Source organism: Phocoena sinus, chromosome 12 (genome assembly GCF_008692025.1).
Source record: "Phocoena sinus isolate mPhoSin1 chromosome 12, mPhoSin1.pri, whole genome shotgun sequence".
Taxonomy (NCBI): domain Eukaryota; kingdom Metazoa; phylum Chordata; class Mammalia; order Artiodactyla; family Phocoenidae; genus Phocoena; species Phocoena sinus.
Genome location: NC_045774.1, coordinates 4,977,288 through 4,994,724, shown reverse-complemented (window position 1 = coordinate 4,994,724; position 17,437 = coordinate 4,977,288). Strand labels below are relative to the sequence as shown.

The 17,437-nt window shown below is 34.9% G+C and overlaps 1 protein-coding gene across 8 annotated transcripts in view; it reads left to right on the top strand.

The window, feature by feature from the left end:
* QKI (QKI, KH domain containing RNA binding) overlaps window positions 1–16,603 on the top strand; it is a 143,452-nt gene extending 126,849 nt beyond the window's left edge. Inside the window, exons 5-8 of one of the 8 annotated variants that reach the window (XR_004352438.1) lie at window positions 2,109–2,196; window positions 3,564–3,863; window positions 4,576–6,686; window positions 10,612–16,603. Coding sequence is in view for 7 of the 8 variants with exons in the window: in XM_032650582.1 (XP_032506473.1) it covers window positions 2,109–2,196; window positions 3,564–3,863; window positions 6,612–6,686; window positions 10,612–10,628 (480 nt within the window). In the remaining variant the exon portion in view is untranslated. Of the gene's footprint in view, window positions 1–2,108; window positions 2,197–3,563; window positions 3,864–4,575 lie in introns of all 8 variants that reach the window. The other 7 variants (XM_032650584.1, XM_032650583.1, XM_032650582.1 and 4 more) reach the window with 7 other exon arrangements.
* Window positions 16,604–17,437: the final 834 nt, after the last annotated feature.

Here is a 17,437-nt window from a genome sequence, read left to right as displayed (position 1 = left end):
GCTCAGTAGTTGTGGCTCATGGGCTTAGTTGCTCCGCAGCATGTGGGATCTTCCCGGACCAGGGCTCGAACCCGTGTCCCCTGCATTGGCAGGCGGATTCTTAACCACTGCACCACCGGGGAAGCCCCATAATAGATTTCTAATTCTTCTCTTCCAGTGACATTGCTTACATATTTTTATCTTTAGCAAGTAATGTGTCTTTCAAATAAATAATATTACTTCTTTTTTTTTCATTCATCTGTACATGTTCATAGGGATCAAGGAATAGCAGTTCCACAGAGTGCGAGTATCTTTTCCATTTTCTGCTACTGCAGAGTAGGTTACCGAAAAGTCGGCAGTGGAACATGCCGACAGTGGCACATCAGTCTTCATGATGTTTTCACTTACCTTAAAAAAAATTCTTTGTAGTTTGTTAGAAGTCCACTTCGCAGTTCTCTTTGTTACAAACTGTAGTGCCCCATGTGCTGTTACAGTGCCAGGGACAGAGTTTTGTGTAATAGGAAAGGACTGAGAAGTTTGTCACCTGCTCCTTTCTTGAATCAAGAAGGACCAATGTTATATCAGAAAAATGTATCATTGGGTTACTTTCCTCTGAAATATTAAGTCCCGAGGCTTAGATAATGCATAAAATATGTGAACAGCACATAGTTTCATTTCTGCCACCATCTTCAGGGATGAACCTCATCTTTCTGTTCCTGAAGATTATCCTGCAGGATTTAGACATTTGAGATTTGTAAATACAGTTAAAGATTTCTCGTACCAGTCATTTAAAAACTAAATCCTAGCAAATGACTTGGGGAGATGGGATGAGTGGGAAGATAGGCAGTGATAAATAGGAAATAGGCTCTGTTCTCTAGGAGCTTGTTCTTTGCTTGGTAGTTGCGATATACAACAAACTGATTCAGGGCAGAAAAATACGATCTAGGGATAGCACTTTGAGAAGGTAGCACTTAGGTTGAAGTCCGCAGGGATGAAGTAGGATTTGGAAAGAAGTATGAAGGGTAGAATGGAGCGCAGAGAAGCATTCAAGATGGAGGAGATAGGAATATGCACAGAGATGAATAACGGAGTGATTTGGCTTGATTTATAATGTAAGATATGTGTAAAGAACATAGATTGATTTAACTTGAGAAGATAATTTGGGGCCAGGCCATAGGTAATCTAAATGTATTATTATTTTTTTAGATGGCAAGAGACCATGAAGGGTTTTAAGACATGAGAATGTTAAGAAACATTAAGATGAAAGTTTTGTTTTGGGCAGTTAATCTGGCCATTGTGCATAGATTGATTGGAGAACAGATACTATTAACACATTATTGTAGTAGTTTTGGTAATATACCAATAATGACAAGAGCAAGGGTGACAACAGTAAATGGAGAGGGTGTGGGGCAAATCCAAGGTAAATGAAATGGCCATTTTGATGATCAGAGGCATCCCTGGGTTTTGCCTGTTGCATAATTACTAATAGTGCCCCATTTCACTATTAAGTTTTTCTTGGCTTGGACAGTGTATCAGATGCCCCTAAAGATGGATTTGCTTTAGAATTGATAGCATTTGCTAATTGAGGGGAGAGCGGGATGTTGGCATAAGAAACGAGAATATATACACAAATTTTAGAAATTCTTATGATTATGATTTTATTAAATTTTCCTTTTTGGGAGATTAAACAAATTTCCTTACCTGAATACCACAGTCAAATCTTACATGTTTAAAATCCCAGTTTGTTTTTTGTCTTTTAATGAATACATTTGAGTTTTAGACTCTTCAACAAAGTGATAGGTACTATAGAGACTATACTGTATTTAATTTACCTAATATTTCCATTGATTCCATTTAAAAGTAAAGCTTTTTAGAAGAACATTAATAAATCAGTGTAGCTTACCTTAGGAATGTAGCTGGTGGCAGTTGAGAGTATCCTGTGTATCAACATCCCATTACTGAGAATGGGCTTCAGCATGTAGCACCTTTTGGTTCCCTGATCTTTCTTCCCTGATTGAAACAGATGGCTATAGTCACATGATACCTATTTTAAGGTTTGTGCATAGATATGGCTGTGATGTGTATAGACCATTTCAAGTGCTCAGTGCTCTTGTATTTTCCATGTATAGGCGGAGGGAGAAGACAGCCTGAAGAAGATGCAGCTGATGGAGCTTGCAATTCTCAATGGCACCTACAGAGATGCCAACATTAAATCACGTAAGAATGAGACTGAGGCTCAGCGCTACAGCTGTTTCAGCTGTTTTGTCCCCAGACCTCTCCCCTTTTGGCAGCACAATACGTGAACAGTTAAACAAAGTGAAGAGTTGAAATAACTGTCACTTGATATGGGACTAACTGTCCCATTTTTACTGCTTTCAAGAATTGAGGGCACTCTCTTGATTTTATTTTATGCCAGCATGCCTCAGTTTTGAGTTTACAAACTTTTCTTTTATTCTTTTGATGAAATTTCAACTTCTAAATTCAAGAGTTTGGGGAAATTTTCTGTTAACTTACAGATTTAAGACTTCTAGTTTGTTACATTTATGCAAAGGACAAAATTTTTAAAAAAATAAAAGCTAATTTGGAATATATCTGAATGCAGTGATTCTTCTGTTGATTTCTATTCTTTCCCCTTGCTTGCACATTTTTCCTCCAGTATTTTTTTCTCTGTTGATTTTATATGTGAGTTCACAGAGAGCAGTAGATGATACTATTTTTTAATCCTGTTTTCCCCTTTATATGTATTGTGCATGCTTTCATAAACTGTAAGAGGATTGCTTTTTTATATTTAAAAATGAAATAATGTGAAATTTATATTTTGAGACAATCTGAGTTTTACACATCATTCATATGAACATGATGTCATTTAAATTACTAATTTTTTTTAAAGAAATAGAATTTTAAAGACATAGCCAACTTTCCCAAATATAGGCACCCTAGTGTGTTTAGAGTGGTTACTTTTACAAATGGTTGGCTTTAATTTACTCATGAAACTGAGTATATCATTAATAGTCATGTGTTTAGGAATGTAACATTTTTTTGTATAGTTTTTTCTATAAAGAAGTTAATTCCTACAGATGCAGGAAATTAATAACTGTTGGTTATTTGACTAAGTTAATACAATGAAAATTATGCTTTCCTTCATTTGTAACTGAAGCTACTCTTTAGAAATATACCAAAACTGTATTTCTGTGGACTCCGATTACCAAGTATTTTTTAACATCTTTTAATGCAAGTGTTTTTTTGTGCTTCTGCATGCACCATTAGTCTCATGAAACCTTAAAAACATAGATATATCCGATATATGAAGTAAATATAACCTGTTTTAATGGTCTCATTCTTTTTTTCCCCAGTGGCTTTTTAATGTTTGAACATTTATTCTCAATCACGTTGGGGAAGGGGAAGCTGTTTTGCATTTGGTTGGTGTGCTTTGGCATTTCTGTGTGACCAGCGCATGTACTAACGATTTCCTTTTATTTTTCTTCTTCTCTGCTCTCTCCTTCCCTTCCCTGCCCTCTCGTTTCCCACGTCTCACCTTCGGCTGTCCCTGTGCCTCCTTCTCAATCTCTTCGCTTTCACTGTAGCAGCCCTTGCCTTTTCTCTTGCAGCCACAGCCCAGGCCGCTCCAAGGGTTATCACGGGGCCTGCGCCCGTTCTCCCGCCAGCTGCCCTGCGCACCCCTACGCCAGCTGGCCCTACCATAATGCCTTTGATCAGACAGATACAGACCGCTGTCATGCCAAACGGAACTCCTCACCCAGCTGCTGCGATAGTCCCTCCAGGGCCCGAAGCTGGTTTAATCTACACGCCCTATGAATACCCCTACACGTTGGCGCCAGCTACATCGATCCTTGAGTACCCTATTGAACCTAGCGGTGTATTAGGTAAGTTGTTCTCCCTGTATGGTTAATGACATTTTTCTTCATAACTTCTGCTGCCCCAGACTTTGAAATGATATATCCATTTTAGAGAGACAAGTTTCCATTAGAAAGACTGAAAACTAAATTTTGTTCTATTTCAGCCTCTTATAAGGGTTTCCTCCTGTAAATAATTGTACCTTAAATTTATTCAGATTTACTTTGGTGACTGAAATTCACTTTGGTTGGGTAAATTTGAGATGAACATTTTAAACAGAAAATACTTTTCACATTTTTGACATCATTGCAGTCATTCTGAGTTTTAGATCCCACCTATTGGCCTATCCTCTTCATCAGCTCCACCACCCAGTTTTTAGATTCCTTTTGTGTCGGAGATTTATTTGTCAGCTAAAATTTAAACTTCTATGTGAAAGTTTTTTGAGATATTTTTAAAACTGATGTGTGCTTTCTAATATTTGTGATCACTTAAAATATGAAAGGGACCAATAGTTGCATTCTTCAGTTTTCTTCAGCTTTTCTCTTTTGAAGTCCTAGTTAATATTAAACATAAGAGACACTCTTAATTTCAGTAGTACAGTATGGAATGAAGTAAATACCAAGTCACTGAATTAGAATCACATTTGGGACAAAAATTAAGATCATGCTATAAATGCTCGGTTTTACATGAACAAAAAGTGGTGTGCTTGAAAAAGACATTACTGATGCCTTTTTTTTATAGAGTGGATTGAAATGCCAGTCATGCCTGATATTTCAGCCCATTGACTTGCTGGATGAAGGACTAGAGTACAGCAGCTGTTCTAACACGACCAGTCAATGTGGAACAAACTGTTTCCGGGCTGCCCCTTTGTTTTACCAGACAGAATTTGAATTCTTTTTTCTTGAATTGTGTATGACCTTGGTGCTGCGTGCATGTTGTTGACTTTTAGGACTTTGATCTTTTAAGTTCTTTTTTTCCCAGCATTAATATTGATTTCTAAAAATATGAAAGTCTTTAATGAACCCAGACACTAAGATTTAAACTTGAAAATTCGTTGTTCAATTAAAAAAAGCCACGATGCTCTGTATGTTATCTGTGTGTGTGCATGCACTCAGGTGCCTTTTGTTTCATGAGCAGATACATTTTATTGTACATGTTTTCTGTTTATCTCTAAATCATTGTAAAAAGTATTATAGGTCAGAATTATACAATAGAACTGTTTATGAGAGGCCTGTTTCTGTTGCATATTTCTCAAAGCATTTTTAAAATAACATGTAACCTATAACCCCTTTACGTTTTCCTTTCTGTTAACGCTCTGTCCTGTGGCCCCATGCCTGCTCCTTTCCCCCAGAGCTCCTCTCTGCTGCACGCACAGCGTCTGTTCGAGGAGTTTGACTGTTGCTTCCTGCAGGGCTGGCACTCTTAGCCACCAGCTGCTGTTCCAGCACTCTGAATGCAAGATCTCGCTGATTTTGCCTCGTGGAATTATACTTACATAAGATTAGTTTTTCTAAAATGAAAAAAGGGGTGATGGACCAGTTTACTGCTTAGAAACAGCAAGAGGCACTGCAGTAAAATTTCTCATTTTAAAGCAATGTGCTTTTGTTGTGTTGGAAAATTTTTATTTATAATAATTATTAGACTGACAAAATTGAAAGCAAAATATACAGATACCTATTGACATTCATAAGATGAATAATAATGAGTACTAAATGACGATTCCATTATCAATTTTATTTCTCGCTTTGCCACCTAAGCAGTAAAACATATTGACCACTTGGAGAACTGAGAAAATATTTCAAATTGCTGTGTTATAATAAATTTGCACACAGATAACATGCATGCTATATATCAAGTCTCATCATATTATTTTAAAATGAGCAGTGCCCTTCAAAACGGATGCAGACATGTGTGTTGGTGGTAGTGAGGAGATTGGTATTAGCATCAGATCTTCATTGATGACTAATTTTTAATTCCCTTCCTTTTATCTTTAGGTATGGCTTTCCCAACGAAAGGCTAAGAATTCAAGAACGGTCTTAACTGAACCCTCATCAGATCTGAATTTAACAAATGCTTAGTCTCAGCAGCCTCCAGGGGGTGGGAGGGACGCTTAGCCTAGCAGTCAGTGACTGACTTGCACTTTTGCACACTGATAGAAAGGAAAAGTATGTTATTAATTGGTTTAGGCTGTAATCTTACAAAGTAACGGTAATTTATAAAGGAGTGTATAGTAGTATACTGACTGCTAAGTGTACTATACTGTTTGCTTTACTAATCACCTAATTCATTGCAGTTCATACTTATTGACTCAAAGTTTAGAACCACAATCTGTAGGCTTTAAGTAATTGCTTTTAAACCTTCTTAAGTGATAGACTCTGGAAGTGGTCTTAAGGTTAGCAAATAATTGTCAGTATTAAACATGGCATTATTTAAGTAGTCCTGCTGCAAGAAAGGCACTTCAGTGAATATGTGACTAGTAAAGCTTAACTATGTTTGGATCTAATAGAGTTCATGAAATCTGTAACTTGGGATTGTAAATGAATGGATAAAATAGGTTAAGGCCAAGATTATTGAAATGAATGCAATATTAATAGATGCATATATACGCAACATATTATGGTTAATTTTAAGACTACTGTGCCTTAACATGTTTCCTAAAAGAAAACTTTTGTAGTAAACAAACATTTGAAATCCATTTTGATAAACCTGCTGTTAATGTTTATCTTTTCCCTTGTGAATGTTCTCTAACTTTGTCTTGGTAATTGCAATTTAACTAGGTGCGGTGGCTACTAAAGTTCGAAGGCACGATATGCGTGTCCATCCTTACCAAAGGATTGTGACCGCAGACCGAGGTTAGTTTAGTTCTGCAGTTCTTGTTTATGAGAAATGCGTTGGGTGTCCATAAGATTTGTTACACCACACCTGATGGAAGAGATATCACTGCTTGCCTGCACATCGTTTCTTTTCTTTTTCTAAATTAATTTGTAATAATTGACAGGTTTAAGGGTTGGGTTTTTTGGGGTGTTTTTTTTCCTCCCTTCATATTTTAACTTATTAAATTCTATATTAGTATGTACAATGATTTATTTCTACTAAAACGTAAATCAGTCCCTTTGGGGAGCTATTAAATTTTCATGTTGCCTTAGTTATTTTTCAGGAATAATTTTTGCTAAAATTTACCTTTTAATTGTTCTGAAATTTTGGGTTGGTTTTGCAAAATGAACTAAGCGGATGGTGCTTTAATGAGAGAAGTAAAGGAATATATGCCTCCTGTGTCCTTTTGGAGAAAACTGAAGATTTAGTTTCCATTTTCCTTTTTAATAAGATACTTGAACCACTGTATACACAAGGGTATACATGTCAAGGACTTAGCTGAAATCAACAAAGTAAGGACTGTGAAGATAACTTTGATGAAGTTGGATTTTTTTTTATAAATCAGAAAATCAGTTCCCTTTTATTCTTACATTTTCTTACCAAAATGGATCCTTTGATTTTTGTTATTTGCTGCTAAAACATATTATCTGAAGGTAAACTATCTCTTGAAGCTCTGTGGTGACATGAATCCAGCTGTTTGAAAATCCTTTTTGACTAACCTGTGACTGGGAAATAAGTCTTCATTTTTCTCCTTTTCAGCATTTGTAATTTGTGTCCTATATATGCCCTTGGACCCTTTTATAAAATTATTTATGTTTATTGAGGAGTGACGGTTTCGGTTTATTGACATTGTTTTCTAAGTTTGTCATTACAAGGTAGGAATCCAAAGCAAGATAAAAAAGGATTTTTCACAAGCTTCTATTATGGCACATCTATTACCTACTAATTAATTTGATCAGAGTCTCTAATATTAGTGGTGGAAAGTGATGTATTTATACCCCAATCCTACATTTTCTATGAACTTAAGAAAGACCTACCTGTTCTACATGGTTATCTTGAATACTGATAAATATTGGATACAGGTGTTGTCCACATGAGAATAAAATCTTCCCAGAGACACTGACGATAGCATCATACATAATTAGTTTGAAGACTTTTAACTAATACATATATTACTTGTAGAGATTATTCAATAAATAGACCCCCAAGCTCAATGATTATTTATGAAGATAATGTTAAGTGTCAATGTGTCATGCACAAGTAAACCACCCTTTGTGTATCAGAAAAAGTCTCCTAGTGAAGGAGGAAATTTTTTTTTAAATGTTTTTTTTAAGTAACTTGCCATTTAAGGAAACCAGATAATTCCGTGAATAATCAGAGCTTTTTTCCCCCACATTGTTCATGTCTAAAACAGTTCTAAAGAATATTTAAAAGTAGTTTTTCTTCTGTTAACCTTTCCCTACATGCTCCTTTTAGGAGATTTCTCATAATTTTGTTTTAACACAATAATTACTGGTCTACTTAATGCTCCAGTGCCTTGAGATAGTTGAAATTTTAGGAAGATTTTACTGTATTTGGAAATGACAGCACATTCCATGTGAGGCTCTTTTGTAGTTATATGTGTTTGGATTAGTCCTGTCATTGTTTTTATTAAAAATGCAATGTCAGCAAACCGAAATGCTACTTTTTTTTTTTTTAAATAACAAATACTCATATACTGCTGTTACTATCACTGTATGCACTCATTGGGTCTAAGGGAGAGGTCTGAAATCCTTAACTTAAATTATTTTATGATACTACTGTTTTCTCTATTTTTGAGGTTTTTTTTAATTATTATTTTTTAATCTTTTGAAGGGAAGATTAGTGTAAGTATTCATTTAATGCAAGGAAACTCAGCCCTTAGACATATAACCATGTAATTCTATATGAGCATTTAGAGTACTACATGGTTGAGAAATATCTAGTTCTTTACTAAAAGTAAACCCACCTCTACACATAATTTGAAAACTGAATTTGAAGCCTATAAAAGACCAACTGACTTTGTAGTTGTGATGAACCATAAGTGCTTTTGCACGGTTGATACACCTGTGTGTACTGTAGGAGGCCAGGACTTGGCAGAGGATATAGTCTAGGTTTACTGGTATATATGTAAATGGTAGTTTGTTTATGTATTCCACACGCAAAAAAACATAATCAGAATTTTTCTAAATAATTTTACAGAAACCATCGTTTATATAATTTGTTATAAGAAACTTAATACAATTTTAATCAAAATTTTAAGTGATTTCAAAAATGCTTTAAGATTCTATATTTCTGGAGTACCTATGAAGTGGTATGACTACATCATGTTAAATATTTATTTTCTTCTTTGATTTTGGAATAGCAGTTTTTAAATAAAATTCCACTTATTTTTAAGAAATTCAGGGAAGATTTGGTCACACTGAAGATACAGTATTTTTGTAGTATTTATAAGGTATCCTAAATGATAGACTATAGAAAGCATTTTTGTTATATGAAGGTAAACCAGTCCATTATATAGATCATTTACACAATGTGAAATTACACCCGCTGGGTTTTGACTCATGAAGTGGCACAGAATCTGCCTTTGCACTGAGTATCTCCTCTGCCTTAGTCACAGTGGCAACAGTACAGAAAATTCTCTCAAACCTCAGAATATAGTAGAAATAATTAAGCTATTGAGTGAGTCTTAAAAATCATACTACTGTTAAGTGGACCAAGTTTGGTGAAGCAGAATGTGACAGAGGTTGATTAAGGAAGGAGCAACTCAAGGACATTGGGAATGGTAACTTTTCCACTTGAGAACTACTTTATGTTTTACTGTAATTTTTTTAATTTTTTTTGTTCTGTTTGTTACTTTGCAAAAGAAAATAGTATTTACAGGTGGCTTCTTTTAAAATATAAAATATAAAGCAGGAATGTATATGAAATGTCAGATTTTATTGTTATTTGCAGAGTATTAGCTTTGAAATTGAATAAAGAAAGCTGTTTGTAGTTTTAAAATGCCTTATTGGTATCAATTAGAAATTTCTTCTATTTTTTGATGTACTTAGAGCTTTTTGAGTATAGAATTTTAAATGGCAGGATTTTACAGTGTTTACATGCAAGTGCATTTTATAAGTGTTCTATATGTGTAAAATAGTATTTTCAACTGGAAAGTGTTGGCTAGTGCAGAAGGCCTGGCCTTTTTCTGGTTCCCATGTTTCCTACACTGCTAGACTACAGTTTAGTATTGCATTGTGTCATGAGGCCAAGAAATTCCATGTTGTTTGTAAATAGAATAATTGAAAAAGCAATAAACATGTATTGAACAAAAGAAACCTTGTTTGGCCCAGAGTTTATGTTGAACCAAATTATTCATAAAAATTTAAATTTCTTTAGATTCATTTCTGTTGATCATCAGTTATTAATAATCACATCCATCATTAATAGTTGCTTTAATGCTTGCATCTGAGAGAATACTAATGCTTAATAGCAGTCAGATACTGATAACTGCACTGACTGTTTCAGAATTCTGTATACCAAACCTATTCATTGTTGTTGTTTTCCAGTTTTCTTCATTGACTGCTACTAACTATTAGTTGTTAGTTGTATTTTATTTCTATTTTTTCCTGTTAACAGTTTTTGGTTTTTTTTATTTTGTTTTTTTGTGGGAGTGGGCTCTCCTTCATTTGTTCAAATCATGATATGAACTTGTCATGATTTTTATTGTATTCTGTAGATGGTGTCAATCAGTTTGTCAGAATTAAACATGCTTTTTTTTATTAGTTGTGATTAGTTTTTCATGTTGTCATTAAGCCGTCACTAGCTGAAACTAATCTCTTCTCTATCTTTTCTTTTCTTTTTTTTTTTTTTGTTTTTTGTTTTTTGTTTCTAACCACCCAGCCGCCACCGGCAACTAACCTATGACCTTCTGACCTCTGAACTCTTCACCCAATGATGACCTGACCATGCCTGCCTGCTGATCAGTTAACTGGTAATCGCCTTTGCTTGCCTGTCGTCAGTGCAGCGAGCTGAGGCACTTGTCCGTTCGTCTTACCATCTAACCAAACAAAAGACAAAGAAATTGTCCTCCAACTCAGCTTTTGTTTTTTTTCGTTTTTTTTTTTGTTTTTTTTTTTTTTTTTATTTTTTCTGTTTGGGTGAAAGTGGTTCTAGAACCTGCACTGAATAGTAGTAAAGCAATAAGGCCCAATTCATCCCACAGCACTGATCATCTTTTAATGTCCCACCCTAAGCGAACGGTAAGAAGGCCTCACTTCAGAAGGGGAGACAGATGGCCCTTAACTACTCAGTGACAGAGGCAGTTACTGTGAGAGACTTCTAGGAATCTTTTCTTCTCATAGCGAGTCAAAGCTCTCTGAATGTACTGTGTGATGATGCATCATGCATGAACCTTTGGTCAGGGATGTCATTGGTGAAGTGATTTCAAAAAGTATTCAAAATTTGATATGCTCTTTAGTCACTACAGTGCCCTCAAAGGGCAGAAGTTGCAGCCTTTTTTATATTGCCTGCCAAAATTTGAAGTATTAGAAGTGTGCCATGAGAGAAAAACTTAAGGAATTTTGAAAAGTAATGCAAAGAACAAAACTGCAACACTATTTTTAAAAAGATAAATATCTGAGTTAAAATGACTGAACCTTTATTTTACACCTCCTTTAAAAAATATACAAGAACAAGGTACATGCATTATGTGTCACATTACTGGGCAAACTGTTCAAATATTTTTTTTAAACCTCCCTGTATAGAAAAAAATCATTAAGGATGTAAAAGCCATGCTTGCCTATTTGCTGTATACATGTAATGAAATTGTAGATAAAGTGTAGTGCATTGAAACAAATGAACAAAAAGTAGATACTTTTACTATACAAGGGTGCTGGTGCAGAAAAAAATATATATTTTTGGAAATGTAGCATTTTATACTTTCAAGTGTTATAAAAAAAAAAAGAACAAAGAAACCCTTTATTTCATGAAATGATTTTTTCTGGTGGTTGTCAAGAAACAAAAGACCAAAAGAGCCTTTTTGTCTTTTTTTTATTTTTTAAGTATTGGAATAAGTCTAAAGAAAAGAAAGTGCCTTATTTTCCTTCATGGTCATTTAGTCAACTGTCCTGTAAGATCAGCTCCTCCCTCAGAATACAAGTTAATGCATGTTACTCAGTCGCCCAGTATGTGAAAGAAGATGTGAGGGGAGACAAATGAGTTGATGGTTTGAATTATATGATTTTTGCCACGTTACCTTGATATAAATTTGCCAAATCTGATACTGTGAAAAAATTTGATAGCTTTTCTAATGCCTAGCAAGTAAGTTTTAAAACATTCTTTTAAAATCATAATTGAGTGCTTTTGGTTATTGCGATATTTAATGTTAGTCCAAAGGATTCTGAAATAAAAATTATGTGTGATCTGAACACCACTTTACAGACAAAATTAGAGCTCTATTTTGTTGGGGGCGGGGAGGGGTATTGGATTTTGTATTATTAATTGGAGGCAATAATATTATATTAGCAACCTTTTTCACAAAAACGAATCTTTCTGCTTTTCACTCTGGAAAACAAGGTTTTTAAATGAACCAAATTTAATCGGACTTGTTTCTACCAAAGCAGATCGCTGGGTAGTCCATCTCTGCTGGTTTTAGTAACCTAAGCCAACAACGCCCCCTTTTTAACTTTAAAAGAATGTGAAAAACTAGCATCATTGTGCATATACTACTCAACTACATGTGAGTTTAAACTTCCAATTTCTTACGAAGTTCAGTTTTGTAGTTGAAGCGATTTGTGCACAAAGCCGACATCTAAACTCTTAAGTAATCATTAACTGTTCAGTACCAGACGTGGCAGATATCAGGTGGCAGTGGCTCCCCAGCTCATCAGCTCCTTCCCTCTTACACACCTTCACAGCTTCACAGTCAAAGGTCAGCAGTAAGCTCAGTAAGCACCTTTGTGGTGACCTCCTCCATCATCTTGTCTCACTTGGAAACCGTTTTCAGTTTATTTACTATGCAATAGACATTCATTGTTCTGTATTCAGCTAGCTTTAGTTTAACATGCCACTGCTTTGTCTTTCTGTTACACATACAGTTGTTTTGATTTATTTACGATATATGCTGTGCCATTTTGATTTTTATTTTGTTTGGTTGGTTGAATAAATTTGCGACACTCAAACACTTGAGGTGATGATGATAGTTTAAAAACGATACCAGTATTTGATCTAGTTTCATCTCAACTATGTTATACCTGGACATTTTAGATGTTTATCAAAGGTCTTTTATGGGGAAGAAAGTAAATGTTTGAAATAAACGTGTGACATTTATGAGTAATGTTGGCTCTGAACAAACGTTTGAAAACTTAGTTGACAAAATTTTGGATCAACTGAAAAAAAGCATGACTTTTGAAATCTCTGAATGCCTTGGTTCTCAGTATTATCATTCTTTATTGAATTTATTTCTTATTAAAATATGTAGTTTTTAAGACTTTTTTTTTTTTCTGACAGTATTATGTAATTTTTTAGTGCGGGTAGATGGGAGTGTCGCTTGTATGTTACCGTACAGCTGACATGTATTTTTGTCTATTCTTTATTATCTCAGTAGTTTCATGCTATCTATGTATCATAACCAACCTATTGCCTATGAGAAACATGTAAGATAATGTATTTACAGCCATTGTTACAAGTTTATAATGTATTTTTCTATCTTGTTTTATATGTATGTTATATAACATTCAAAAAGAATTTTTTTCTTGATTGAGAAAAGGATACAAAATGCAAAATCCACAATTTTGATAACTGAAAATTGCCAATTGTTTTGCAGTACTTTATTATATTGGGTGTCTTGTCTTTCTTGGGCTTTTAGTTAGCTAATGAATGAATACATTAGACACTTTCGGGTTTTAGTTGGGATTTTACATAGCTTGCATTTTAATTCTTTGGTTCTTTGCTGTTTCTATTAACCCATAGCATTATTTTAATAAATGTTATAATACCAACCTACTAACTCTGGACTATGTCTGTTTATTAACCTTTACGTGTTTAATTAAAATAAACAAATAAAGACAAAGGAATGTAAAGTCTTGAATTCCTGGACTAACCCTGAAGAACGTGACCACAGATAACATAGTCATAACGTGACTTGTTTTTATGTTGTTGTTTGTCAGCTGACAATTCCGCACACTGTTAAAATGGCTTTGGTTATTCTGGGCTTTTACTTCGGGGTGGGGGGGTAGGTAGGTGCCAATAGAGATGGGAACAAAGTAGTGTTGGTTTGAGGCGTTCTTCTAGTCTTGCCACTTGCCTTTCAACCTCTGCATTACTAATTCCACAATTTCTTATTTTTCCTTCTCCAAAATAATCACTGTCTGCTCACAGCATAAAGAGTAAAGAGATTCGTCATAATGATATACCCAAGAAACCAGTTTGATTCTTTGTTGAACCATTTTTTTGAAATTTCTATAAGTAGATAATTTTATGGTCACATAAAGCAAGGAATCTGATGTCTTACCTTTATTCAGATTTGTGTTTTAATTGGACATTTTTCCTTTATAAAGAAGTTTTGAACTGTTTTAGCCAGCTGCTCCTGTTAGAGGGGCTAAACACAGGTAAAGCCAAAGGTAGAGTGGCTCTGTGTCTCAGGACAGTCCAGAGTAAGCCGTTCACAACAACCACAAACCCGCCTCTCCTCGTGGAACCCTCAGCAGGAGGTCAAACAGCGTCACTCAGCTTTATGTCTCACCCTGTTAAAAACACAGTCAGAATACATTAATATAAGAAGTTTAAGGGAGAAGAAATAGAATTTGAAAAGTTATATATATCATGGTTTTGCATGCAGGTCAATTTAAGAAGATCTATTAAATATCTTCATGCTTTCCTTGGCTGCAACCTAGGTAAATTGACCTCTACTTATCGATTCTTTAGTGTAACTCTTGAGGTGCATTTTTATTTCACAGATATTGGTATTTCCTTTTCTGTGAAATAGTTCTCCTGGATAATAAAAATTCTCAGGATGAATTTTTGCATTGTAAATAATGCTTATTTTTGTAAATTACGTTTTATTTATTTTAAAGTTCTAAAATTTGGGGCTAAAATGAGTCACATGTTACAGAAGACATAACACCAATATGCTATTAACCAATCAAAGTACTACCATAGTATATATACATACATGAAATACATAGAATAGCGAGAGCATCTGATTTAATCATAATTGAGATGGTTCTTTGGATCAAACATATTGTTTCTCCAGTGGGAGGGGGGGATGCATTATTATTAGGTAGAGCTTTACTATGCTACTCTGTAAAAGTTCACATTGCCATACAGCTAATATATATTCTGTAAGAATCTGAAGATGTCATTCAAGCTGCTAATATACAAGTCATCATGGCACCATGTCACTGAAATTGATGAAGAATTTCTATACAATTTATTCCACATTTTCTGAAGCCTGTGAATGCAGTCTCATCTCATTTTCAGTTAAGAGTACTACTTTTATGTATAATTATGTCACATTGCCACCTTTTATGTTGTAAAAGTCCATTTTTAAAAGACAAAAATAACATTACAAAACCCACTTTTATACAGGCTGTAACAGTATAAAAAATGGAAACACCGAGTTGTTAGAATGATAAAATGCCAGAGGCAGTTTATTGTTTTATGCTCCTAGTACTTGACAAAGCAATTGAAAGTTAAGCTTTCAGTCGAGAAGTTGGTGAAATTAATGTACTTAGTAGTCAAGCATTTTTTTCTTAGGCAAAATGTAGTATGAAAGTCCATATTCACATACACCTACTCTGTAGGGCAGAGTCCACCTGAAAGGGCAGTTGAAGCACCCTGTCCATAAAGCCAAGATGTGCATATGTTTACACAAGATAGGAGGTGGTTAAGTTTCTAAAATACTGGATAAATATGAAGGATCTAAATTTTCTAGTACACCAAAAGCGGACAACAGGTTTAAACTGCTCATTACCAAATCAATCTTTTTTTTTTTACCAGCTAAGTCTAACACTTTTATAAATGACAGTCTAAGGCTTCTCCAGTTTGGGGGGAGGGGGAGGGGTTTGTTTGTGTGTTTGGAATAAGATGTCTGTCATTCCTTGATAACAATTAGCAATTGTAGCATTTCCAGCAAGTCATTTTTAGTAGAAAGAAATGTATTGCTAAATTACAATCCATTATTTAATAGCAGAAATCACCCAGAAAACTTTTTGGACTCAAACTTTCTAAGTACATAAGGTAATTTTTAAACATTGTCACAAGTTTCTTAATACCTTTATTTAAAATGGAAAAATAATTCATATTACAGACAATTTTACTTTTAGAAATATTCATTTGATACACACATGTAATTTTATCTGTGGTTTCTTTTAACATAACATTATCTAAGTTGAACTGCCTTTGCTGTGAAGAGATGTAACAAAATTATATGCCTACCTGGTACTCAATGCTGAATCAAACTGGTTCACCTAAGCGTAGTACTCTCCTTTCTGTGTTTCTGCTGCACTAATTGCAGGGGGTGGGAGAGGAGGAGGAAGAATTAATTCTCAGGAGAAGTAGTTGGTAGGTGCAGCAGATAGCAACACAACGTGGATTTCTCATTGCTTACAGTTTTGCTGTCCCTTCGTGGCAAAAGACACCACATTGTGGGGAAAAGCACAGCTCCCATGGTAAAAAAAATTTATACCTTTTTTAAAAATGCTATTATCGAGAAATTTTGATTACCAAATACATCTTTTGTGGTTTATATTGTAGTGGTGTGTATAAAACACTTAGAATTTTATTTGTGGAAATTGTACATAGAAAAGTTGAAATAGGTCTTCCCAAATCCTATGTGAATGGAGAACCACGTTAAGACTGTACATGACGTGCAATAAACCAACTGGAAAAAGTGCATGTGCTTCATCATCCTCTCAAGCCAGCGGCAGCTGGAAATGCTGCTTATGCCTACCCCGCCCCCAAAGACCACACACACCACACGTATACATATCAGAGTAAAGAATGTACATTTCACTTTCAGTTTCTATTGGTGCTTTTAACACTATTTAAAAGAAAGCAGAAGAATGTGACATCCTGGAGCTCTAATTCACTTCACTACAAGCTGATCATAACATTTTCCCTGATTTCCAGTGATTAGAAGAGGAAATCAGTAAACAGACTCACTACAACGTTTCTCGGTTGGATGTGCATCCCAAATACTTGTTTCTAATTAGGAAACTCAGGTACAATTCTCATATAGTTTTTAGATGTAAGAAAAAAGAAAGGAGTGCTGACCAAATTTTGATCCAGTAGGCTATGTGAAAAGGAGTAGTGTCATCAATTTTTTGAACAAATAAGAATTGGTAAAAATACCAGTGGTTTGAAACCTTTTCTCAGATTTTATCTTGACATCTAAGTTTTAGGGCTCCTTTGCACCTGAAATTCCCCAGTCCTTACTTACTCATAAATCCATTCTCCAGGTTTCTTTTCCTCCTTTCTGATCACGCGCTAGAACCTTTGTTTTCCTTAGCAGTATTCTCCCCACATGCTTCTAAAAGCCGACAGAATCTGGGTCCAGAGCATGGGTACAAGCTAGCTGCCCACAGATGGCGTTTGGTTTGGCCTCTACAGTGTTGCTGTTGCTTTAATGACCTGCCAGCATTTAAAGTCTCAGTAGACTTTTAAAAATCTATTCATAAAGTCTACACTTCTTCAAAGAGCAAGTTATCTAGAAAACTGCAGCCTGCAT